The sequence below is a fragment of the Salvelinus fontinalis genome, chromosome 33 (genome assembly GCF_029448725.1).
Source record: "Salvelinus fontinalis isolate EN_2023a chromosome 33, ASM2944872v1, whole genome shotgun sequence".
In the NCBI taxonomy this organism is placed as follows: Eukaryota; Metazoa; Chordata; class Actinopteri; order Salmoniformes; family Salmonidae; genus Salvelinus; species Salvelinus fontinalis.
In genome coordinates, this window is record NC_074697.1 from 40,933,122 (window position 1) to 40,959,710 (window position 26,589).

The window sequence follows — 26,589 nt, forward strand, 5'->3', positions numbered from 1 at the left end:
GGCTCGATACCTAAGATTTTCGCGGTCCCCCCTACGGTTGTGGGGACTTTCCTGCTCCAGGTCCTGCTCAAGTCAGATTCGAGCGAGCCTCTGACAGCAGATGCTCTGTACTAGACAGTCACTCAGGCTTGTCAGGCCTGTTCAACATAGAAACGTCTTCTCTCTGCTGTGTATGGGAAAAGTAGACGGCAACAGCACACTCACACCCCGGTGCCGCCACAATGATTCACAAGAGGCAGAGGGGCACAGGTAGGGAGTCAGAGGAGAGAGAGAAACAGGTCAGTTTGAGTGTATTTGTGGTTGGGTCGGGAAGCCCCCCGTGTTAATATTACACTGAGTCACCAGAGAGACAGCGTTATGTCACGACAGAGTATGATCTCATCAGCATCCTCTCTGACCACACTGAGGCTGGGTGACTGAGGCTACAGCTCTCTGAGTTTCCCCTCTTGCTCTCCGTCTTGTGTCTTTTGCTATCTCTTCTTCTTCCTCTCTCTCTCTGTTGCTCTCCCCTGTTTTGCTCTTTCTCTCTCTGTTGCTCTCGACTGTTTTGCTCTTTCTCTCTCTGTTGCTCTCCCCTGTTTTGCTCTTTCTCTCTCTGTTGCTCTCCCCTGTTTTGCTCTTTCTCTCTCTGTTGCTCTCCCCTGTTTTGCTCTTTCTCTCTCTGTTGCTCTCCCCTGTTTCTGTCTTTCTCTCTCTGTTGCTCTCCCCTGTTTCTGTCTTTCTCTCTCTGTTGCTCTCCCCTGTTTCTGTCTTTCTCTCTCTGTTGCTCTCCCCTGTTTCTGTCTTTCTCTCTCTGTTGCTCTCCCCTGTTTCTGTCTTTCTCTCTCTGTTGCTCTCCCCTGTTTCTGTCTTTCTCTCTCTGTTGCTCTCCCCTGTTTCTGTCTTTCTCTCTCTGTTGCTCTCCCCTGTTTCTGTCTTTCTCTCTCTGTTGCTCTCCCCTGTTTCTGTCTTTCTCTCTCTGTTGCTCTCCCCTGTTTCTGTCTTTCACTCTCTGTTGCTCTCCCCTGTTTCTGTCTTTCTCTCTCTGTTGCTCTCCCCTGTTTCTGTCTTTCTCTCTCTGTTGCTCTCCCGTCTCTTTATTTAACTAGGCAAATTGGTTAATAACAAATTCTTATTTACAATGATGGCCTACTCCGGCCAAACCCGGATGATGCTGGGCCAATTGTGCGCCGCCCTATGGGACTCCCAATCACAGCCGAATGTGATGCAGCCTGGATTCGAACCAGGTACTGCAGTGAGACCACTGCACCACTCGGGACACCCATATGTTGCTCTCCCCTGTCTCTCTGTTGCTCTCCCCTGTCTCTCTGTTGCTCTCCCCTGTCTCTCTGTTGCTCTCCCCTGTCTCTCTGTTGCTCTCCCCTGTCTCTCTGTTGCTCTCCCCTGTCTGTCTTTCTCTCCTTTTCTGTGTTCTTCCCTCTTTTTTTTTTCTTTCTCTCCCTTTTTTTAACTGGCTGTTTCCTGCCCACATGGCTTACATTCTTCGGACCTGACATCACAGTGGTCTTTCATCTTCTCCTCCCCTCTCACCCCCCGCCCTTTCTCTTCCAGTCAAGCCTCCTCACATTTGGTTCTTTAGCAAACTGAAGGTTACCGTCCCTCAAATATAGATTCTTGACCTCCCTCCACCTTTCCCTGTTCTTTCAACTGATAGACAGACGAGCAAAAAGAATCACACACACACAAGCATACCGCACACCAATGAATGCATGCACAAACATACGCACAGGCATTTCGCCACACCCGCAATAACATCTGCTATACAAGTGTATGTGACACATTTTGATTTGCTGCAAAAACACTCTCACTCCCGTGAGACGGAGACGGAGTGTACGGGTGAGGGAAGAGGAGGCTGACAGTCAGACGGTCTGGTTAGTGTCATCGTGGGTGGCTGCAGGTTCCAGGACAGTTTTACTGCAGTCCGGAGCTAATGGGACCCGTCGTAGCATTGCAGAGGGCTGTGTTTGCAATCGCATGGATTTAGATTGTGTGTCTAGTTAAATGGAAACTACAGTGGCAATGTCAACATTTGTCCATCACTAGAAATATAGCAGAGATTGGCTGTGATGTGTTTCTGGCCAGGAGGGTTCGAGGTCTATTTCCCCCTGTAGCAGAGCTGCATAACGACACAGCAGGACACTAATAGTCTGATCACACAGCCGGAGAATGGAAAATAACCCTAGCGACCAGCAATACGGACAGGAGGGAGGAAGAGACTGGGAGGAGAGAGCTATATTAAGAAACGGCTAGATGGAGAGATGATACTGCTCGAGTGCGTAAATATTCGCCTGGTGCTACAATTGTTCAAACGTGACTATTAGAATGTTTAAGAGGCCCGTCTTCCTGTTTTTCATTCCAAGGCTCCAGAAGACACTGGTTGAGTTCCAGGAAGACTATACAATGCTGTCGCCTGCCAGATGTCATATCATAGCTCCGTTTGTTGCTGCATGCAGCTCGACTACAATTAAGTCGGTCTGGAACGTGGCCGCTGTCTCCATCTCCCGAGTGGCGCAGCGGTCTAAGGCACTGCATTTCAGCGCTAGAGGCGTCACTACAGACCCTGGTTCGTTTCCCAGGCTGTATCACAACCGGCCGTGATTGTGAGTCCCATTGGAGCGACCCACAATTGGCCCGGCGTCGCCCGGGGTAGGCCGTCATTGTAAATAAGAATTTGTCCTTAACTGACTCGCCTAGTTCAATAAAATGTTGAATCTATTATGGCCGGTCATAAAATGTATAAAATGAAGGTGGGTTGAAATAGGAGTGTGCTGCTCTGTGTCTGTGTGACGGTAATTGATGGTAGATGTCAGCGGTGCGTTTGGGCACCAGGCCCAAGCAAGGCCGCAAAGCTGCAATTTATCTCCTCCTGACTCCCTCTGTAAACTAAGCTGCTCGGCAGAGGGGCGGGGTAGTATTTACTGTGTACACGGTACCAGATATCATCGTTATCATATTAGACTTCAACCAGATGCTGCTTTAAGCTGATGAGTCACCGGCAATTGTTGGGGTCGTGTCACAGATTTGTGTTGTGCACTGAGCGATCTCGCGTACCAGCGGTATGGGTTTGCCGCCTACAATAAGGGGAGAGAGAGGAGGGGAATCGTGAGTTTATGGGTTTGCCCCTACAACAGGGGGAGGGGAATCGTGGGTTTATGAGAGGGAGACAGAGCGAGACTAGATGAGGGGGAGAGATGGTGAGACTAGATGAGGGAGAGAGATGGTGAGACTAGATGAGGGAGAGAGATGGTGAGACTAGATGAGGGAGAGAGATGGTGGGCCTAGATGAGGGAGAGAGATGGTGGGCCTAGATGAGGGAGAGAGATGGTGGGCCTAGATGAGGGAGAGAGATGGTGGGCCTAGATGAGGGAGAGGAAGTGATAGAGGAATAAAGAAATAGGGGAGGGGAAGAGAATGAAACTAGATTAAGGTTCCTCAGAGTGAGAGTGAAAATAAGTTCTCATTGCTGATTTCCCACGGATGCAGGGTCCCATGACTTGGTTGTGTGTTGTCCCTTCAGCATTGTTTGGTCTGTTTTCCCTGAAGTGGTGTGATTGGAGACAAGTAGTGTTTCCACTCTGGGAACCAATGAGAGAGCAGCTGGACCATAGTCACCATGTGCATCTACTGTCCTCTTCTCTCCCAGATGTGTGTCTGTACAGTATGTCCCGCAGTGTGTGTGTGTCGGCTCTGCTGTGTTAGCTCCAACCCAGGTTCTGTCAACACTGTTCAACTGAGACCATCTGGCACAGTGCTTGGCTGCCGTTTTTAAACTTCATAATGACCCAGGTTGTCCTCACTTCAGACACCCTTAGTGCACATAGTCGATCTTTGAAAATGAGTCTCTTCAATTCATCAAACTCTTTTTAATGTCCGACTTGGTCCAGCAGGAATGTGAGGGAGGAGTATTGATTGACAGAATGAAAGGTGGTGTAATGAAAGGAAGACGAGAGGACACTACATAAGCCTGCATATCAGACAGATGTGCAGAAATAGTTGCCTGACTCTTGATAAGGTTTGTTTTGTTGTTTTTTTGCGTTGCCAAGGTTACATCCCCTTTCCAGTCCCTTGACAACGGCGCGATTTACTGCCGGGCCATCAAGGCTGAATTTGAATTAGTCCTAGACAGCAGACCCGGGTTCAAATACTATTTGACATCTTTCAAATACTTGGGAGTGTTTGCCTACACCTGCCTGGAGCGGCAGGTGGTTGGGGTTTGGCCTTCTATTGGTTCCGTTGTGCCAGACAAGCTCAATCAAGCACAGCTAAAGTATTAGAAATGATTTCTCTAGAGGCCTTGAGGTCCTGACTGAAAGTTGTGGGAGAGGAAAGCATTAACAACCAGGACAGACGGATATCCCCCCCGCCCCCCTCTCTGTTCAGCACAAATATGCTACATCAGCATTACCGTGCACAATGTACAGCCACAATGTATGCCAATGAAGCATTGCGCAATCTGACAACATATGCTTGACATTGATTTAACTTGCGTTAAAGTCACTGCAAGTCTTTTTTCTCTCTGTCCATTTCTTTGTTTCTTTTTTTCTTCATTCTCTGTTCATTCTCATGCCCAGCGGTGCCCATGTGAGAGAGGGGGAGAGAGAGAGTGAAAGAGAGAGCGTGACAGACGGACAAAGAGGGAAACTCACACCGTCTGGAAAATATTACTCCGATTCCTGCAGGCGGGGTCTCTGATTGTGTTGGCAGTGCCGAGACGGGGCGAGAGAGAGAATGAGAAACGGGGTATAGGCTACAGTTCCTGAGCGTAGCTCTGTAGCATATATTGGAGAGTACAGACAACAGAAAAGGGTACGTTTTGAAAAGTGAAAGTGAAGTTCTCATTTCTGACTGGCTCCTCTATCACGTCCTACTACTGCCAGCTGAGCAGTAGGCTTGTCCAGTAGAGGGGGCTGTGGAGCGCAGCAGGCAGGGGGGGAGGCTACAAGGCTGCGGACTACAGGGTGAATATGTCCAGAGCTTTACCTGAGCAGTGTTAGGGGCTTGCCTGGGGAACGCTGGGACCTGTCTGCAGGGTGGGGGCAGGAAAGGGAGAGCCACCAACCCCCAACATACTCACCTGGGTCCTGTTCATTAGGCATGAAACGGAGAAAAACAGACTGAAACCGAGAGGGAGTACCTGGCTTTTCACACTACTGAGCCGAACTGAACAGAGCTAAACCAAGCTGTGCTGACCTGGCCTGGTTATGCGCCCGCTAGAGCTGTGCTGAAAAGGATTATGTGAGAAATAAAATATCTGAGCCAGATATTACATTTTGGTTCAGAACGATAGTGTGATAAGGGCACATGTGGCTTGGCTGTTAGCTGAAGCCACCAGGCACGTCCGCAGACAGAAAACACTGCCACCTGCTAATGATTCTCATAAAGTTGGGATTTCCTGGGCCTTTGTAGTACACCGCCATCCTACCCCTTAACTGTGGAGCTCACCACCACTGTCATGATTCAGGTTTTTCTAATGTTTTTCATTTTATTCGCCTCATTTCCACTCTTTAGGCCAGACGTCTGGACACAGATTAAGCCTACTAGTGGACTAAAAACCCTTTCAATGGCGATTCTCTATGGAGCATCATTTTAAATCCATGACCAGGCTTAATATATGTAAACCCTCCCTTTGTGTTTAATCAGAGCTTGTTAAAGGGATATTACAAATCTAGAGTGTTTCCTTAGCTTAAAAGCAGTATGTGGACAAGAAGAGACTGCAATCCACACTGATCTTGTTATTCCACACTGATCTTGTTATTCCACACTGATCACTTAGGTTTCCTAATCTATATATATATACACTGCTCAAAAAAATAAAGGGAACACTTAAACAACACAATGTAACTCCAAGTCAATCACACTTCTATGAAATCAAACTGTCCACTTAGGAAGCAACACTGATTGACAATAAATTTCACATGCTGTTGTGCAAATGGAATAGACAAAAGGTGGAAATTATAGACAATTAGCAAGACACCCCCAAAAAAGGAGTGATTCTGCAGGTGGTGACCACAGACCACTTCTCAGTTCCTATGCTTCCTGGCTGATGTTTTGGTCACTTTTGAATGCTGGCGGTGCTCTCACTGTAGTGGTAGCATGAGACGGAGTCTACAACCCACACAAGTGGCTCAGGTAGTGCAGTTCATCCAGGATGGCACATCAATGCGAGCTGTGGCAAAAAGGTTTGCTGTGTCTGTCAGCGTAGTGTCCAGAGCATGGAGGGGCTACCAGGAGACAGGCCAGTACATCAGGAGACGTGGAGGAGGTCGTAGGAGGGCAACAACCCAGCAGCAGGACCGCTACCTCCGCCTTTGTGCAAGGAGGTGCACTGCCAGAGCCCTGCAAAATGACGTCCAGCAGGCCACAAATGTGCATGTGTCAGCATATGGTCTCACAAGGGGTCTGAGGATCTCATCTCGGTACCTAATGGCAGTCAGGCTACCTCTGGCGAGCACATGGAGGGCTGTGCGGCCCCACAAAGAAATGTCACCACACACCATGACTGACCCACCGCCAAACCGGTCATGCTGGAGGATGTTGCAGGCAGCAGAACGTTCTCCACGGCGTCTCCAGACTCTGTCACGTCTGTCACATGTGCTCATGTGCTCAGTGTGAACCTGCTTTCATCTGTGAAGAGCACAGGGCGCCAGTGGCGAATTTGCCAATCTTGGTGTTCTCTGGCAAATGCCAAACGTCCTGCACGGTGCTGGGCTGTAAGCACAACCCCCACCTGTTGACGTCGGGCCCTCATACCACCCTCATGGAGTCTGTTTCTGACCGTTTGAGCAGACACATGCACATTTGTGGCCTGCTGGAGGTCATTTTGCAGGGCTCTGGCAGTGCACCTCCTTGCACAAAGGCGGAGGTAGCGGTCCTGCTGCTGGGTTGTTGCCCTCCTACGGCCTCCTCCACGTCTCCTGATGTACTGGCCTGCCTCCTGGTAGCGCCTCCATGCTCTGGACACTACGCTGACAGACACAGCAAACCTTTTTGCCACAGCTTGCATTGATGTGCCATCCTGGATGAACTGCACTACCTGAGCCACTTGTGTGGGTTGTAGACTCCGTCTCATGCTACCACTAGAGTGAGAGCACCGCCAGCATTCAAAAGTGACCAAAACATCAGCCAGGAAGCATAGGAACTGAGAAGTGGTCTGTGGTCACCACCTGCAGAATCACTCCTTTTTTGGGGGTGTCTTGCTAATTGCCTATAATTTCCACCTTTTGTCTATTCCATTTGCACAACAGCATGTGAAATTTATTGTCAATCAGTGTTGCTTCCTAATTGGACAGTTTGATTTCACAGAAGTGTGATTGACTTGGAGTTACATTGTGTTGTTTAAGTGTTCCCTTTATTTTTTTTAGCAGTGTAAATATATCTATATAAAAAATATGTAATGTTGCTGAACTATCACTTTTTAAAGCTGCAATATGTCACTTTTTGGGGGACCGGACCAAATTCACGTGGACGTGTGTTATAGATCTGTCATTCTCATTGAAAGCAAGTCTAAGAAGCGGTTGATCTCTTCTATGTGCGCTATTTCTATGGCTTCCCGTTTTTAAGTTTTGTCCTTGCGTCTTTTACTTTTAGGTTTCGTACACCAGCTTCAAACAATCGAACATCCAATATTGTTAGTTATAGAACATTGTATTTTACAGCGGTTTAGATAGTAACATGATTCTCTACACCAGGGTTTCCCAAACTTGGTCCTGCCCCCCCCCCCCCCCCCCCCCACCCCACCTCACCCCCCGGTGCACGTTTTGGTTTTTGCCCTAGCACCACACAGCGAATTCAAATAATCAAAGCTTGATGATGAGTTGGTTGTTTAAATCAGCTGTGTAGTTCTAGGGCAAAAAACGAAATGTGCCCCCAGATGGGGCCACAGGACCGAGTTTGGGAAACGCTGCTCTACACTATACATGCTTGTTTTTTCACATAAACTGAAAATAAGTGAACAATTTCAATTTTAGCAACCAGGAAATGGCGATTTCAGCATAGAGCATCTTAAAATGTTTAAGCTAATATTACTTATTTATTTGATTCACGGTGAAGTGGCTAGTGTTGTGTTCAGTCTCTGACCGCCGGACTGCTCTGAACTAACTATGGACGGTGTCCCCAATGGCACCTTATTCCCTACATAGTGCACTACTTTTGACCTGAGACCTATGGAATAGGATGGCGTTTGGGTCGCAGGCCACGGTCATAATAACAGTTCTATCAGAGTAACGTTAATGATGGAATCCTACTTAGTCACTTGTGGGGGTGGGAAAGAAACTGTGAGCTGCTCGGCAACATTAATCATGGCAATAGTGGAATGTTCTTCTCCTGTTAAATCACTGTCTCCTAAAAGAAAGGAGGGAGGGAGAGGAAGGAAGAAGCGAAGCTGTATGATTAAGCTGTAGTTCTTAAAACATTTAGTAAAGTACCGTTTTTGTCTTTCTGTGCGAGTCATCCTGTATTCTCCCATAACTCCTCACAGGTCCCCTTCTCCTTGTACAGAGGGACACATTTCTCTCTCTCCAGGGGTGGTTAAGTCCAGATGTGTGTGTGTGTGTGTGTGTGTGTGTGTGTGTGTGTGTGTGTGTGTGTGTGCTTGAAGATGTTTTGGTGGAATTTCTTTATGCCCCATCTGCCTTGTTTAAGAGTTGACGAGGCAGAGAGAGAGAGGAGACGAGAGAAACTAAAACTACTTCACCTTCCACTGTAAATCCCTTGTTGGGCCCTGTGCTGGAGGAGCGAGGGAATGAAAGAGGGAGGGGGAGAGAAAAGGAGGGTGGAGTGTCACTCTACACAGGGACTGCTTCCTCTAGAAAGAGGGAGGGAGAGAGTGCAAGAAGAAGGTATAGAGAGAGAGAGAGAGAGAGAGAGGGAGTGAGTGACTGAGCAAGAGAGGGAGTGAGTGACTGAGGGGGAGAGAGAGGGAGTGAGTGAGTGACTGAGGGAGAAGATAAGTAAGATGAGAGGTGATGGCAGCTGGGTCACTCCTACACATGGCTCCGGAGAAGTTGTAAAAACAAACGTTGCACGATCGCTCTGAAGTGGACGACTCACATTCTGGGAGTATTAAACAATTGTTAAAGCCGACCAATAAACAGGAAGGAGAGAGATGAAGTACAGAGCCACGGTAAGAGAAGAACTGCACGCTCACTCATTCTGCTCAAAGGCATTTGGAACTTGGAAGCAGCACTCTGCAATACAACAGTACACGTTTCATGCTGAGTCGCGTGTGTGTGTGTGTGTGTGTGTGTGTGTGTGTGTGTGTGTGTGTGCTTCAGTTTAAATTGTGTACATGTGGCGGTGCTGAAGGACATGAGTCTAAGGGCAGCAAATATATATGGTTGTTCCCTTCTAGGGGAGAGGGAGCCGGTCGTTGGCGGTTTCGGTAGAGTGAGTATTGCTTAACAGCTTTGTCAATCCGTGCTCTTGAACTCCAAGGACACAGGAGAGGGAGGAGCGTAGCTGGGTTTTTGACCCCAAAGCACCAGTTTCTCCTGACACATACCTAGCTATCCAGCTATGAAACGATCTAGTCTTCATATCTAGCTCTCCATCCATCACTTGTAACCGGGGGGGGTTTGACCGCAAAGCCTGTAGCCAGTTTCTCCTGAGTCCTGATGCTGACCCACCTAGAATCCATCTATGAATTCATCTCCCAAGTTCTCTTCCTATCCAGGGCCGTATTCATTAGGCACCAAAACGGACTGAAACTGGAAGGGACTACACGAACCTGTCCAATAAGAAAATCTCGTTCTACTTTTCCATTGCAAAACGTTTCACAAAAATGTTCTGTATTGAATACCGCCCAGTTCTAATTTCTATGCGGTATCTATGTGGAGGTATCTGTTTGTGTTGGTGTGTTTGCGCCACCACAGTGTAATGGCAGGCCTGTGTTGTGAGGCCGGGCCTGGATTCTTTGGCGCTGACTGGGAGTGCGAGGGATGATGTTAATGAAACTACTGTCACAGTACCGAGGCAGCGCTCCAAGTCTTCCCCAACCCCACTGCATATCTTCCGGTCACTGTCACCTCCGCAGCCCGGGGACTCCATAGAGAGAGATGGATGACTCGTCATGGATATAACCGTTTTTTTTTTAGCATGGCCATTGAGGACTTCTGCCTTGCTTCGGACATTTTTAAAGTAGTCAACTGGGTGGGGATTCCTATTGGTTGTAGCCTCAACCCGTGCTGCCACAGACGCTATAATGGTACAGAAATAAAGATGATTCTATCTTTATGTGACTGAGTCTCTGGGGGAGGGGACTGGGAGGGAAGACTGGTAGTGTCCCATTAATCTGTTTCTTCCTGAAGTGTGCACTTGTTCCCTACTCCTATACAACTGTAAAACCATTGGATTGGTCAAGGCATAGGTTAGGAAGTTTCCACCGTTTACTTATACCTGTCATTTCATTTCAAATAATTTCCATCTTTTTTTTTGTGGACAGCACGCCCCAACTTTGGCTCCTACCGGCGCGTTGTCCTCAGCCTGCTTTCAAATCCCTTTTGAGGGGTGTGGTCACTTGAAACAATTCCCATGGAAAACCGTCGATTTTTAAGTGATATTTCCACCACCTCATTCAAAATCCCAGTCATAGCGTTTTGATAGACCAAATATGATTTCTACAGTTTCCATAGGTTTGTTTAGTTAACTTCAAGGACACCGAGTGTTATCGAAAGAGTGCTAGTGTGTGTGTGTGAACCAATGCTGCTGTGAACCTCCAGGTAACTGCACACTGAAAGAGCATCTAATAAGGAAGATGTGGGCTTGCCCCTTTTTGAACAGGGTCGTATTCACTAGACCCCAAACGGAAGAAAACTGACCGGAACTACGAGGGCCTAGTCCATGTCTTTTCTTATTTGTTGCAAAACCAGGTGCCCCATTCCCAGGGTCTCCCATCTTGTAAGGAGTACATTTAGAAGTTGTCCACACTAGTTAAGGTGGAATGAATCAAATATTTAGATTTTGAACTGCAATTTGACCGATCATATGCAATTTGACCGATCATTCCTGTGTCCTGCTAGTCTCTCCTTGAAAGCAGCACTCTCTGAGACTGCAATGAAAACGACTCATGCTATATGACTACAATACTTTAGCCTGCAATAGATGACCTTGCCATCGCCTCCGTCTCTCAACCTGTCAGTTGCTCCTGATTTTAGAATCTCATTGAGAGGAAATGCTGTTAATTTTAGTGGCACACTGCAATGAGGGGCTGGTGCACAGAGACCCACTGATTACAGAATACACGAGTGTCCCCAGAGAGACTGAATGTGCCTCTTATTGGCAGTACGGTTGCTTTTCGTTTTAATTGGCTGGTCTGCTGTAGTGAGGAAAGGACTAGTTTGTGGTACAGGAAAGGTTAAGCAGAAAGTAAGTTAGATAACGTTGATTTTAACCTGTTGACTGGTGTTCTTGAGATGCCCTCCAACCATCCGGATGGGTCTGTGTTTTGGGCTGGACATGAATCTTAGAACTTGTTCTTTTTTGAAGGGGAATATTTTTTTTTTTGTTGAGTGGGAGATGGAGAATGTTGTCACCTGCTAACGTCGAGCTATTGTTGTCACACCTGTCCTTCCACTTTCCCCTATACACACACGTGCGTGCCTACACGCACCACCTTCACACGCGTCCCTCTTTTCCAAGCCTTGAGGGGGGGGGGGTCGGACTCCATAGCAGTCAATCACCATCAAAACATGTCATAGCAAATACTGGTCTCCTTAGACCTCTTTAAAACAGCTCTTTCCAAGTCTGTCATCATAAACCCTTGTTGATTTCACTTCAGTAGGCTCTCAGTCTGTGTGTAGCCCTGTGAAATATTTCTACAGTGACACTTCCTATGAATACCCGCTTTAATGTATTATAAGCATTTATAACAAGCCATGCATTATAACACACGATATATGCACTAATAGCAGTTCAATATACCTGAAAGTTTTGCTTTAAAAGTGAAAGTGCGTTGTGGTTTGATACAGATCTTGACTGTTTTTGAACCATTTTGCTTCCTTGCTAAATGGCCACTTTGACCTCAATTGCTGCCATGGAAAACCCAGAAGCTTCACAGTCTACAACCTTGAGAAAGACCATGACTGCTGTCCCCTGTCAGTTCTGTAGTGAGTCACGTGTATGATCCCATAATGTCTGAGAGAACTAAAGCATCAATCTGTGCTCGCTCTCTTTCCCTCTCGGCATTCCTCCGTTTTTAATAAGACGAAAGAGCGGGGGAGGGTCAGACACCTGATTCATGGTGTAAAAGTGTTCAAAGGGGTAAAACTCTGAGTGACTAACCATGCTCTCCGTAGGAGCAGATTACACGCATATTTGTTTTTAGTTACGCTGGCTGAATCGGAACAGAGGAAAATATTCTCCACTTTCCAACAGACATAAATCCCTCCCTATTCTTACTCTAATGCTGCGGTTAGATAGCAGGAGGTAGACTGCAAACCGGATGTAATTGTTTTCAATGAGAGACCGACGGTAAATGTCGTTGAGGCTGGCGGTGAATTCCGTCAAATATTTCAACGTTTGTTGCCCTCAGTAGTTGTTATCTCCCCGATGTTGATTTGCAGTGTTTACTGAAATCACCATAGCAACGGATACAGTCGTGCTGGCTTGCTTTTGCCATCACCGGCTTTCTTGTGCTGCTATGCCGACTGGTATGATGTTTTTGCTTCCCTCGTCTAAAATAAACGCAGCATTAGTTTTCCTCTACCACTGAGATCATTTACCTGAGAAAATATGATCAAGAAGTGACCTTTTTATAAAGAAGCCTTTATTCATGTGTTAACTCTTCAACCCCCCCCCCCCCCTCCAATCTGAAAAGGCTAATAACATGAAATTCTATTATGTAATAACAGAACAGGATACTATGGCTAAGGACCACTTACAGTTGACTCCGTTTAGAAACATAACCACTTACAAGTCTCTCACTGTAACTGTAATGGATTGTATGTTAATTTGTCATAGCTGTTATACCTCAGACTTTAAAGATGCTGATAATGCAAATGAACCTTTCAGCTGCTTGGTCCATACGCCATTCATAGGGCTTTTATAAACTCAGGGGACAAAAGAAACGTCCCCTTTTCAGGACCCCGTCTTTCAAAGCTAAATCATAAAAATCCAAATAACTTCACAGATCTTCATCGTAAAGGGTTTAAACATTGTTTTCCATGCTTGTTCAATGAACCCTGAACAATTAATGAACATGCACCTGTGGAAAGGTCATTAAGACAATAACAGTTTACAGACAGTAGGCAATTAAGGTCACAGTTTTGAAAACTTAGGACACTAAAGAGGCCTTTCTACGGACTCTGGAAAAACACCAAAAGAAAGATGCCCAGGGTCCCTGCTCATCTGCGTGAACGTGCCTTAGGCATGCTGCAAGGAAGCATGAGGACTGCAGATGTGGCCAGGGCAATAAATTGCAATGTCCGTACTGTGAGACGCCTAAGACAGCGCTACAGGGAGACAGGACAGACAGCTGATCGTCCTCGCAGTGGCAGACCATGTGTAACAACACCTGCACAGGATCGGTACATCCGAACATCACACCTGCGGGACAGGTACAGGATGCCAACAACTGCCGAGTTACACCAGGAACGCACAATCCCTCCATCAGTGCTCAGACTGTCCGCAATAGGCTGATAGGCTGGACTGAGGGCTTGTGAGGACTTGCCTTACAACAGGCCTACCAGACATCACCAGCAACAACGTCGCCTATGGGCACAAACCCATCGTCGCTGGACCAGACAAGACAGGCCAAAAGTGCTTTTCACGGACGAGTCGCGGTTTTGTCTCACCAGGGGGTATGGTCAGATTCACGTTTATTGTTGAAGGAATGATTGTTACACCGAGGCCTGTACTCTGGAGTGGGATGGATTTGAAAGTGGAGGGTCCGTCATTGTCTGAGGCGGTTTGTCACAGCATCATCGGACTGAGCTTGTTGTCATTGCAGGCAATCTCAAAGCTGTGTGTTACAGGGAAGACATCCTCCTCCCTCATGTGGTACCCTTCCTGCAGGCTCATCCTGACATGACCCTCCAGCATGACAATGCCACCAGCCATACCGCTCGTTCTCTGCGTGATTTCCTGCAAGACAGGAATGTCAGTTCTGCCATGGCCAGCGACGAGCCCGGATCTCAATCCCATTGACCACGTCAGGGACCTGTTGGATCGGAGGTTGAGGGCTTGGGACTTTCCCCCCAGAAATATCCGGGAACTTGCAGGTGCCTTGGTGGAAGAGTGGGGTAACATCTCACAGCAAGAACTGGAAAATCTGGTGCAGTCCATGAGGAGGAGATGCACTGCAGTACTTAATGTAACTGGTGGCCACACCAGATACTGACTGTTACTTTTGATTTTGACCCCCCCCCCCTTTGTTCAGGGACACACTATTAAATTTCTGTTGGTCACATGTCTGTGGAACTTGTTCAGTTTATGTCTGTTGTTGAATCTTATGTTCATACAAATATTTACACATGTTAAGTTTGCTGAAAATAAACACAGTTGACAGTGAGAGGACGTTTTTTTTTTTTTGCTGAGTTTATATCACAATTTAGACCTTTTAAGCAACCAAAGGACACGGCAAAGGGCAAGCATTGTTTTATGGTTATGTAGCAGACCCAGTCATTCCCCTTAGCCACACCCGGTTGTTCACTACTCTGTGCAGATGAGTGAGTGAGTGAGTGAGTGAGCTTGGGTGGGTGGTTAAGGGAGGGAGAGAGAACACAGCAGTAGGCCGTGTCGGGCTCCCGGCTCCTTTTGTTTTCTCCACAGGATTTGGAAAAGGTGACAGCATGCTGTTAGCGGCAAGTACTGTAACAAGCGCAGGGGTGTTGGTGTGTTCAACAAAGACGTGTGGTGGGAAGGGGCAGAGGGTGGGGAGGCAGGAAAACACAACTGTAAAGGCCCCTTTTGTGGAACAATGAAGTAAATGGAGAGAGAGGTGGTGTTGGGAGAACTATGTGAGAAGGGGAAACCAAAAGGGGTTCCTCTCCCTGTCAGAGAGAACTCCCTCCCTGTGTTAAGAAGAATGTTGGCACTGTTCCATCGTTTCTTGAAACGCTTTCCCCATAGAAATAGAACCTATAGAACGGTTCACCCACCCATCATGGCATCATTAACTTAGATGGGGAAGTCCATTCTAGTAATTCTACTTCTATGGCTTTCCCCTTGCTGTTGGAGCCCCACCCACCCTCAGTTGGTGTCATCAACTTACTGTTGCGAGTTCGAATAGTAGAGTGGACAAGGTGCAATTTCAACATTTGATGGTGCATCAGAAGTTTTTCTCTTATGTCAGTTACTGATAGTCAACCAATTAGCCCATGTCAGCTAAAATGTTTTAGATTGCTAAATTAGTTTTGCGGCCAGCTATCTGAAGTTGTTATCGTGGTCAAATGACCAGTCAGGTGCCCCCCATTGATTTTGTTAGTCAGTCTCATGGATGTGGGTATGCAGACCCACAAGCAACTGCGGCCCCTCGTGATGAGTTCAGATTTGTGGCCCCCGCCCCCTCAGTTTCCCATCCCTGGATTACATGGCCAGATAATAGGCTTCTCAGTAACTGGGAGAAATGGGGTTCCTCATCATCTCCCTGTCAGAGAGAGAACTCCTTCCCTGTGTTAAAAAGAATGTTGGCACTGTTCCATAATTTCTTGAAATGTGTTCCCGTAGAAATATAATCAGTGCAATGGTCCACACATGGCATCATTAGGGAAAGGGGTATACCTAGACAGTTGTACCACTGAATACATTAAAATGAAATGGGTCTTCCGCATTTAACCCAACCCCTCAATCAGAGAGGTGCGGGCAGCTGCCTTAATCAACATCCACATCTTCGACTAACTGCCTTGCTCAGGGTCAGAACGACAGATTTTTACCTTGTCAGCTCGGGGATTCGATCCAGCAACCTTTCGGTTACTGGCCCAAGGCTCTAACCACTAGGCTACCTGCTACCCCATAATTATATTGCTATGGCTTTCCCCTGGCTGTTGGAGCGATTTAGATGCCCAGATAACATGCTTCTTGCTAACGAGCCCAACGAACCCTGGGAGAGAGACTACTCTCAGCGCAGCACCGCCCTGAGACGGACCACTTTTTCCTCAGGAACTGCAGGTTCTTTGTTCCTCTGGCCGTGTGAAACGATAGCCCACCAACACTCAGGGCCCGTATTCCAAAAGCCTCTGAGTCGGAAGTGCTGCTTTAGAATCGGGTCACCCCTCTCCATACCATTCGTTATGATCTGAAAAGGCAGAACGTATTCTAGATCAGCCCTCCTACTCTGGGGCTGTGAATACGGGCCTACGACTTGAAGGGGGGATGGTGGAGGAGAGAAAGGAGATGGAGGGGTGGTGGTGACGACCACAAACTACCTAAAGATCCTCGGAGGGATACAGTGTGAGTTAAAGAGGCTGGTGTGAAAGCTTGAGTCAACACCCTGTAAAGATTACAGATGTTGCATCTTAATTTGAGCCAGTTTGCTACAGCAGGAAAATAAACCTGCAGCAACAGGTTTGTGGTTATAATTAATGGACATTTTTGCAAGGGTTGATACATCTTTCGTAAGGGAAAATCGAGTCTTAAATTTCAAAGTGGAAATTCCGAACTTCAGAAGTCTTTTTAAACTTCAAATATACTGCATTGCAGGAACGTTCTCCTGCAACAGGAGGATCACGTTAGTTATTCTAGCTGAACAACTCACCCGCCATTAAGTCATAAAACAAAACAACATGAAATGTTGTAATTAGGTGTTGGTGTGCGGAGTCTCCTCAAGCCGAGGCAATTCATTAGCATTAAAGTCTGAAGGGCTCTACGCAGTCTATGCGAATGGAGCCGGATAGAGGTCCGTTTGCCTCTCTCTTTAGGAAGTTCTACGTATGTTTGTGCGGCTGCATTCATGGAAGGCAAATGGACCTCCGTCTGCTCCGTTTTGCATAGACTGTGTAGAGCCCTTAACGACCAGGGTTGCGGCACAATTGGCACCGTATTCCCTACAGTGCACTACTTCTAACCAGAGCCCTATGGGACCTAGTCAAAAGTTGTGCACTAATGTAGGGAGCAAGGTGCCATTTGTGTGAACTATTGGGACTACTTCACTGTCATCTCTTCTGCCATCTCTCGTTATAGCTCCCTGTTGCATAAAGGTGAGGGCGGATGGAAGGAGAGATGAGGGAGAAGAATGAGCGGGGAGCAGGGTAGGGTACCGTGTGAAGCAGGGAGTTGTTTTTAGGACGTTGGGGGGAGTACAGTGATGGCGATGGATAAGGAATGGAATCGTTTCCTGGCACCACACGTTCCTCTCCAGTCTCCGCTACACTTGCGTGTTCTGTCCGTTTCATCTCTGTCTGTTTCCTCTGTCTCTCTCTCTCTCTGTGTGTGTGTGTTTTTGTCCTCTGTGATACAGGCCGTCTTGTCCACAGCTGCCTCACCTAGCCCTTAATTAGGAGGAGGAGCACCCCTCTCCATCCCCTGAGCCAAGGCCCTACTGTGTCAATAACGCAACAACAACACATGCAGCTGCTCTGTGGCGTGTGTGTGTGTGTGTGTGTGTGTGTGTGTGTGTGTGTGTGTGTATGGCAATGAACATTTGTGTGTGGACCCGTGTGTGTGTGCTGGCATAATCATCGGTGCGTTCCCTGCCTCGTTGATGCGTCCAGAGCGTGGTGACAGATCTGTGTGGTACTGTATAGTGATAGTGACTCTACTGTTTAGTGAGCCATGGATCTAGGTAACATTCGCGATCTGGTGCGTAAAACTCAAGTCTCCATCGTAGAAAACAGGTTTCTGGGCAAACGCATTGACAAGCTGAAGGATGTAAGTTAGGTGTTTTATTTTTTGACTGGGGATTTTAGCTTGGGTGGGGCCTTTTTAAAGACTTTGGTTGAAGTGTTAACTTTTTTCTTTCGGGGTTTGGTTTTCCTCCGCTTCTAGTTGTAGCTTGCGTAGGCTTACAAAATGAGTTGTTTTCTAAGGAGGGCTCTTTGGTGTGGAACGCTGCAAAACTCCACTTTCTACAATCACTTTCTGTCTGTGTATGTTATTGAATGTGGGGGGGAGAAGGCTCTTGCGCCAACTATTCTTTGTCATATTTTTGAACGGAAATGGGTACCTTTTTTGTGAAGCGTTAAGTGTCATAGTGTGTGTCTTGAGGTACGTTGCTAGATTGAGGTACGTTGCTAGATTGAGGTACGTTGCTAGATTGAGGTGCGTTGCTAGATTGAGGTGCGTTGCTAGATTGAGGTGCGTTGCTAGATTGAGGTGCGTTGCTAGATTGAGGTGCGTTGCTAGATTGAGGTGCGTTGCTAGATTGAGGTGCGTTGCTAGATTGAGGTGCGTTGCTAGATTGAGGTACGTTGCTAGATTGAGGTGCGTTGCTAGATTGAGGTGCGTTGCTAGATTGAGGTGCGTTGCTAGATTGAGGTACGTTGCTAGATTGAGGTGCGTTGCTAGATTGAGGTGCGTTGCTAGATTGAGGTGCGTTGCTAGATTGAGGTGCGTTGCTAGATTGAGGTGCGTTGCTAGATTGAGGTGCGTTGCTAGATTGAGGTGCGTTGCTAGATTGAGGTGCGTTGCTAGATTGAGGTGCGTTGCTAGATTGAGGTGCGTTGCTAGATTGAGGTACGTTGCTAGATTGAGGTGCGTTGCTAGATTGAGGTGCGTTGCTAGATTGAGGTGCGTTGCTAGATTGAGGTGCGTTGCTAGATTGAGGTGCGTTGCTAGATTGAGGTGCGTTGCTAGATTGAGGTGCGTTGCTAGATTGAGGTGCGTTGCTAGATTCCGGGGCTGTTCTGAGCGCTTGTCAGGCATAAATGAGCACATTGAGAGATGCTCACGCGCAATGTTGATTTCAACTTATCCAGGGTCTGCTTGGAATGTCTCTTTGCCTTACCAATTTATATAATTGCTTCCTATTGCTAACCTCCTTCTCCCTCTCCCCTCCCTCCAGGCTGTGGGGAGTGACGGGGTGCGGATCACCATGGAGAGTGCCCTGACGGCCAGGGACCGGGTGGGTGTACAGGACTTTGTCCTGCTGGAGAACCACACCAGCGAGGCGGCCTTCATCGAGAACCTCCGCAAGCGCTTCAAGGAGAACCTCATCTATGTAAGGCGCCTACCCCAATTACTCTCACCTTCTGGGTCAACGCTTGTTTGTTTGTGTTCCGTTGCATAACATGTTGCTGACCTAATGAATTTGTGCCTGCTGAAAGAAATCAAAAATTGTGTACGTGTAGATGCAGCCCAGCGTTTTCCCCCACTGTGTTGTCACCTCAGACACCATGAAGTTTCTCTTGGTCTCTCTCAGACGTACATCGGCTCAGTCCTGGTGTCGGTGAACCCCTACAAGGATCTGGAGATCTACACCAAGAACCACATGGAGCGCTACCGAGGCGTCAACTTCTACGAGGTCTCTCCCCACATGTGAGTAACCTGAACCCGGGTATCCCAACCCACCATCTCTCCACCTTCTCCTCCTCTCCCATCCCAGTTGACTCAGTCGTGGACTAACGGTTATGTAACGGAGGGTTTTCAGAGTGTCTGCTCAGCATACGTTACGTTGAGCCTGTTTGTGTTGAGTTGTTGGGCGAAGAGGGATTTCCTGGCCGGTTCCTCTGACTCTCTGACACGGACGAACAATGGACTGTATTATTGGAGAGCTCTCCATGCGCTCAACGTTCCCGGCTTCGCTGCTCCTCGACTCTGTGTTTTTTCCTGTTCTACTCAACCATGTAGCCAAATGTTTTCTGTCTGTCTGAAGGGGGGGGGGGGTGTTTTGGGAAGAGAGGGAATACGGAGGAGGGACAGAGATGAATTGGCGACGGGGAGGAGGGCTGGGGGGATGGTGCAAGGTGGTACCAGAGGAGCGTTCCTCCTAGGAGGAGATTTGCCTGACCCCCACCCACCCTCTCCCGGGGCTTTCAGGTGGTGACTGATAGGGTTCTTATCGAGGGGTTGGCGCTAACGTTATCTCAATTCTATGTTTCAAGGGAAGGGGAAAGAGGGATACCTAGTCAGTTGCACAACTGAATGCACTCAACCTAAATGTGTCTCCCACATTTAACCCCACCCCTCTGAATCCACACCCCTGTCATGTGGCAAAACAGGCTGAATAAACATGGAGCCTGGTGAAAATGAGTCATCATAACAGGACCGTCATATCTCACTTACCGTGTGACTACCACACCTACCAAATGGGATCTTATTTAAAAGGGTAGAATCATCTTTATTCACCAGGTACATTTGCATGGACCTGGTGAAATGGTGCGGACAATAAAAACAATATATAGACAAAATAATTAAAAAACGAATCCAAACTTTTTGTATCTGCACAGTTCTTCCTCCTCTACGGTACTTCACTGACTCATGCTCTCTCTCTCTTCCCTCCTTCCAGCTACGCGGTGTCTGACAACTCCTACCGGTCCATGCGGACGGAGCGTAAGGACCAGTGCATCCTCATCTCGGGGGAGAGCGGTGCCGGCAAGACGGAGGCCTCAAAGAAGATCCTGCAGTACTACGCTGTGACCTGTCCCGCCAGCGACCAGGTGGAGACGGTCAAGGACCGCCTGCTGCAGTCCAACCCTGTCCTAGAGGTGAACGCCGGGGGGGGGGTTCCACGTCATCCGTTAGCCGTTGCATGTGCCTGGCTTGGTCCAGTCTAAAACAAAATGTCATATTTCTGTGTGTGTATGTGTGGCCTCTCCTGGAGTGTGAGCGGGGGTCTCTACTCATGAAGTGTACTGTGTTGAGCTGTGGTGTGTTGGCTGGGCTAGTGGCGTACAGACCAATGGGGAGCAGGTGTGTTACGATCACAGCAGAGCAGTACAGACAGACAGACAGACGGGGAGAAGGTGTGTTAGGATCACAGCAGAACAGAGCGATCCAGATTGACTGCCTGCCCTGTATTCTAGCCCCGTGTCTCAGCCACAGCACAACACACCCGACTGTCTGACCTCACTTTAACACATCTGTCTACCTCCTCCCCCTCTCCCATCTCACCCTCTCCGTCCTCTCTCCTGTCTCCCACTCTTTTCTCCTTTCTTTGTGGACCTCCCCTCTTTTATTCTCTGCCTCACTCCTCTCTGCCTCCCTCTCTTCCTTCCCAGGCTTTTGGAAACGCCAAAACGTTGCGCAACGACAACTCCAGCCGCTTTGGCAAATACATGGACATCCAGTTTGACTTCAAGGTGAGTGGTCACACACACAATGACAGAGTATGTTCCGGTAAGGTGGATACCAGTATATAACCACTGCCAGTCCTTCCATATTAACTTGTACAATATGTTTATTTTTCCACTCCTACGTTACTGTACTGTCCATGGGGCGCGTTCGTTTCCTGGGGACGTGTACACCTGCATGTGGCCCTGTGTCTGTCTCAGTATCCTTGCATCACCACCCTCTCCTCCTCTTCCTCCCCCTCTCCCCGGTTCCCTCTCTCCCGCCGGCAGGGTGCACCGGTGGGGGGCCACATCCTCAACTACCTGCTGGAGAAGTCACGGGTGGTGCACCAGAACCACGGCGAGAGGAACTTCCACATCTTCTACCAGCTGATTGAGGGGGGTGAGGAGGATCTGCTGCGGCGCCTGGGCCTGGAGAGGAACCCCCAGCAGTACCAGTACCTCGTCAAGGTGGGGGACACCAGAGCTTTGCTCTATGGTTGGGTCTGGACACGGTTCACTTTTGGACCAGAGTCTGTCCAGCTGTTTGGGGCTCAGGTCAAAAGTCATGCAATCGTGTGGAATTTGAGATTTATCCCCAAGCCTCTCCTTTAGGGCAGGAAGAGGTGTGCCTGTGGCTGCAGTTATCCCTGCCTTCTCTCGCTCTCTCTCATTCCCTCTCTCTCTCTCATCCATCGCTCTCTCACCGACGTTCTCTCTCGTGTTGTCTCTAGCCCAGTGGGAGTCTGCTTAATGGACCCAGTGTGTTATTAGTGCTGCTATAGAGACGCGCTCAGGTGAAGGAGATGACTATCCCTCCTCACTCCCCCACTGAGACCTACAAGACTTCTGCAAAAACACACACACACACGTCCGCACCTAATTTAGTCAGCCAATGAACGTGTGTGTGAGTGTTCAGTATGTGATGTGCACATGTGTGTCTGTGTTTGCTGAATCTACAATTTAGTACGCATACGTGCACAGCCTGTGGAGAGAAACCATGCAAAACATGAAACTGCCTGTCTCAAAAAAAAATGGAAATCTCTTCACCTTCACCTTGGTGGATGTTTTGTTTTAACTTCGCACCTTTCTTTTGTACTTGTCTTACTAACACGAGCGTCTGTCTTCTGTTTCTAACACCGATTCAGCGGTTGGCTGCTTTGTTGAGGGAAGTTTTTACTTGCGATGTAGCAATGTGGTGTTTTTGGGTCTCTCAGGGGAACTGTCCCAAGGTGAGCTCCATCAACGACCGCAGCGACTGGAAGGTGGTGAGGAAGGCTCTGTCTGTCATCGGCTTCAACGAGGACGAGGTGGAGGTAAGAACCTGTTATTGCCACCGTGACGTCAGCCACTGAGGTAGTGTGTCGTCGGTTACCTGGAATACTACTACTGAGTACTTATTCCGTTTGACTGTCTGACCAATCACGTCTGTGCTTTGGGTTCCACCCTCTGTTTTGCTACTGTAGTTGTTCAGTGGCATGCTGTATGCCCCTTTTTGTGCTGCGGTCTTGTGCATATAGTCCGGTTGTGTGACTGTCTATATTGACCAATAAAGTGATCTTATCTTACAGGGGGTGAAGAGAGGGTGTGGGTGTGATGAGAGAGCTGATTTTGTGCTTTGTGGGAGTGTCTCTTGCATTTTCCTGACTGTAGTCTGGGCTTGTGGCCAGAGCTCAGTGTGTATCAGTTCAGAAAGGGGAGAGAGCAGGTGGTTATCTATTGTATACAGTACTGACACGCACGCACGCACACACACACACACACACACACACACACACACACACACACACACACAAGGCCAACTTCACTATATGCTTGCATGTGGGCGGAGGATGGTTGGCCCCCTTTTAGATCAATTATATTTCAAAAAGCCTAATCTAATTCTTTCAGCCATCAAGATAGCGTTGTCTTTTAGCACATCGCAATAAAATGTGTGTAATCTTATCATGTCTAATCTTCACATGGCTTCTCTCTCTCTCTATCTCTCTCCTCTCGTCTCTCCCTAGGAGCTGTTAAACATTATTGCCAGTGTTCTTCACTTGGGCAACATTCAGTATGGCGGAGAGGACAGCGGCAATGCCTACATCACTACAGACACACAGATCAAATACCTGGCGAGGGTATGACCTCTCCCCCCTTCCAACGGTGTACCCACGGAAACACTACTCGTACTACACTCAGTCAATCGTGTACCGTGTCAATACTCAGTCACAACACATTACTCTCTTCCTAGCGCCGCACTTTCACTACTCATTGTCTCAGTAGGATGGATAACATTGACGCTGGTGTTGAATGAATTTGGATGTGTGTTGATGTTTGTTGTTGTTGACGTTTTGCAGTTACTGGGTGTGGATGGCTTGGTCCTGAAAGAGGCACTAACGCACAAAACGATCATCGCCAAAGGGGAAGAGGTAGGCTGGAACCTTCTCTACGTTGGTGCTCTTTATATTACGCTCTGTGAGAAATGTTCTATAGTCAACATAGAACGGCTCCTCGGTACCTCGGCAGGTGAGGAATTGTGGAAGGACTGTTTCCATTGTTCTCTGTGTGTGTCCGTGTCTGATCTGTGTGTGCGTCCTCCAGCTAAAGAGCCCTCTGAACCTGGAGCAGGCGGCGTCGGCCCGGGACGCCCTGTCTAAGGCCGTGTACGGCCGCACCTTCACCTGGCTCGTCAACAAGATCAACGTCTCCCTGGCTTACAAGGTAACACACAAACACACACACACAGGTGAACTAACGCCCCGTTCACCTCTGACCCCCCCCCCCCCTCCGTTGGAATGATATCCCTATATCTACCACAGTCTTCTGCCTCTCTTGTCAGCCTGCACTTTTGACTTATTAGCTGGCCATTTCATAGACCGTGGCGGTAGGACTCCCTCTTGTGGATGTGTTGTAATACTACGTCAGAGCAGTAACGCTAATTCAACTGCACTGCTTTTCTGTACAGGCTATTGTCTGATGGGGATTAGGTCAGTGCATATTTGAGCTGTGAGGTACTCTCTAACCGTAATGCGTCTAGTCCATGTCTGTTGTGAGTTTGTCATTCGGCAGTGCTTATCATGCTGTATTTAGGTATGCATGTTAACAAATGATGAGTCTGTTGGCTTACACGGTTTACGAGATGTTTACGAATGCTCCTACATGAAAGCTGTCATTTCTTCTTCTAGGATGAGACTTATAAGAACGCTTCAGTCATTGGCCTCCTGGATATCTATGGTTTTGAAGTCTTCCAGCACAACAGGTATCAGAGGAATATAGAACTTATTTTCCCACAATCCGTTGTATTTTCGACAGCGTTTACCATTTACTGTCATTTTACGGTTCATCTGTAATCGTGTGTACGTGTCGCAGTTTTGAGCAGTTCTGCATTAACTACTGTAACGAGAAGCTGCAGCAGCTCTTCATCGAGCTCACCCTCAAGTCCGAGCAGGATGAGTACGAAGCAGAGGGAATCACGGTGAGACTGCTCTCTCTTTCTCCTATCAGGCCATCTCGTTCTCCATCCCTTCTCAGCCCTCCGCCTCTGCTTCTATCCGTCTTGGAGGGACCTTCCCTTCCCTCTACTGCACTCCTCCATCTTTTCATTCTCCCTTTACCACTCCCCTCTACCTCTCTTCTGTCCCGTCCTATCCTTCCACCTTCTCCCTATCGGCTCTGTATGACTGTCTACACGGTGATTGGTTGCCCGCTCCACTACGGTTCAGGGCCCGTGTTGCCAAAGAATCTCAGAACAGGAGTGCTGCTGATCTAGGATCAGTTTAGGCTTTAAGATCATAATGACTGAGAATATATGAAAAGGGGGGGCCTGGTCATACATCAGCACTCTTACTGAGACGCTTTGTGAATACGGGCCCATGAGGGAGAGCGATTCATATCCAGTCAGTCATTCGTCAAAGGGGACGTTATTGTACAACGTGGAATGTGGGCTGCGTTTGTGATGATGATAATGTGGTGGTAAACCTGTTAATAAAGTGACAGTGAACTGTGTGCGGGAGCAAACAGCCAGGAAGGTTTGTTTGACCGTATGCATAGTGTGTGGGTTCAGAATGTCCTCCTTGTCCCGGATTCTCAGCATTCTGTCAATGTTTCGTTTTACAACCGTTCAAACGGTTGTTCCCGTCTTCTAGACAAGCGATTTAAAATATGCCGTTGTGTTCCTTGCTGTCTCACAGTGGGAGCCTGTGCAGTATTTCAACAACAAGATCATCTGTGATCTGGTGGAGGAGAAGTTCAAAGGCATCATCTCCATTCTGGTGAGAATCCGTTTCAGTCTTTAATGTAACCCTGAGCTTTTCAAGTTGACCTTTCCCCTTTCTCTCGCCTCTTGGCCCCTCTGCGTCTGGTATGTCCTACTGTCACAGTCAACTGTCCATCTAATGTATTTCTCTCTCTTTCATTCTCTCTTTCTCTCTCTCCCTTTCATTTTCTCTCTTTCATTTTCTCTCTGTCAGGATGAGGAGTGCCTGAGGCCAGGGGACGCCAGTGACCTCACCTTCCTGGAGAAGTTGGAGAATACTGTGGGAGGCCACGCCCACTTGACAACGTGAGTCTACGCACATACGAGCGCACGCGTACAAACCTCCCTCTGCTAACAGAGCAACAGGAGATGTCGTGAGAGCTGGCTGTCAGTTGACTTTGTCAGGACACAGAAGCCCGTAGACAATACATGAATCAACAAAGTTGTAATGCTTGGTCTGCAGTAGTGCATAACTATTAAAAACAAGATATCTGTTGGGAACAAAATGCACACAAGTTAAAGGAGAACTCCTCCCATTAGTCCGTTGTAAACATAAGTCGTGTTCATTAGGTACCAAATGGAAGAAAACAGGTTGAAACCGGGAGGCATGTCCTGAAAGTGTTTTAATAAGAAAAGCTTGTTTTTGTTTTCTGTTGCAAAATGTTTTGCTACGGGGTCTATGGTGTGCCCTGACGAATAGTCACTTGTTGTTGATGTGTTCCTCCTAGTCACAAGCTGGCCGACGGAAAGACCCGGAAGGTGATGGGCCGAGAGGAGTTCAGACTGCTGCACTACGCTGGAGAGGTCAACTACAATGTCAACGGTGTGTGTGTGTGTGTGTGTGGAGCAGCAGCAGTCTCAATTGTTATGGGGAAGCGAGAGGGAGAAGACCAGAGGAAGGATGTTCCTGTAGTTCTTGAAGTGGTCTGTCACTGTGTGTGTAATCATTCTTTCCCCCAACATTACTTGGAGTGCATGTGATCTTACTCTCTCTCTTCCCCCTCTAGGCTTCCTGGACAAGAACAATGACCTCCTCTTCAGGAACTTGAAAGAGGTGAGAGGGAGAATTCAGGCCAAAAGGGGAAAGGATTTAGATGGTAGATGGATGATCTGAGATTGTGTTGTTACTTATGTCGACTCTCTCTGCCTCTGTCTTACACTGTGTGTGTGAGTTTGTAGAACAGTGTGGTAGTTCTAGTCGTAGGTGAGTTGTAT

The 26,589-nt window shown here is 47.9% G+C and overlaps 1 protein-coding gene across 4 annotated transcripts in view; it reads left to right on the top strand.

Moving 5' to 3' along the window:
• The window catches only part of LOC129832291 (unconventional myosin-Ic-like), a 53,318-nt gene that overhangs the window by 14,525 nt on the left and 12,204 nt on the right, over positions 1–26,589 (top strand). For 3 of the 4 annotated variants that reach the window (XM_055896240.1, XM_055896241.1, XM_055896243.1), the window contains exons 2-16: positions 18,932–19,087; positions 19,289–19,404; positions 20,375–20,573; positions 21,087–21,167; positions 21,429–21,608; positions 22,355–22,453; positions 23,144–23,257; positions 23,477–23,548; positions 23,721–23,840; positions 24,305–24,378; positions 24,489–24,594; positions 25,310–25,390; positions 25,589–25,680; positions 26,103–26,197; positions 26,382–26,428. In XM_055896240.1, coding sequence (XP_055752215.1) covers positions 18,932–19,087; positions 19,289–19,404; positions 20,375–20,573; positions 21,087–21,167; positions 21,429–21,608; positions 22,355–22,453; positions 23,144–23,257; positions 23,477–23,548; positions 23,721–23,840; positions 24,305–24,378; positions 24,489–24,594; positions 25,310–25,390; positions 25,589–25,680; positions 26,103–26,197; positions 26,382–26,428 — 1,632 coding nt within the window. Of the gene's footprint in view, positions 1–8,935; positions 9,122–18,931; positions 19,088–19,288; positions 19,405–20,374; positions 20,574–21,086; positions 21,168–21,428; positions 21,609–22,354; positions 22,454–23,143; positions 23,258–23,476; positions 23,549–23,720; positions 23,841–24,304; positions 24,379–24,488; positions 24,595–25,309; positions 25,391–25,588; positions 25,681–26,102; positions 26,198–26,381; positions 26,429–26,589 lie in introns of those variants that run through there. The other variant, XM_055896242.1, reaches the window with a different exon arrangement.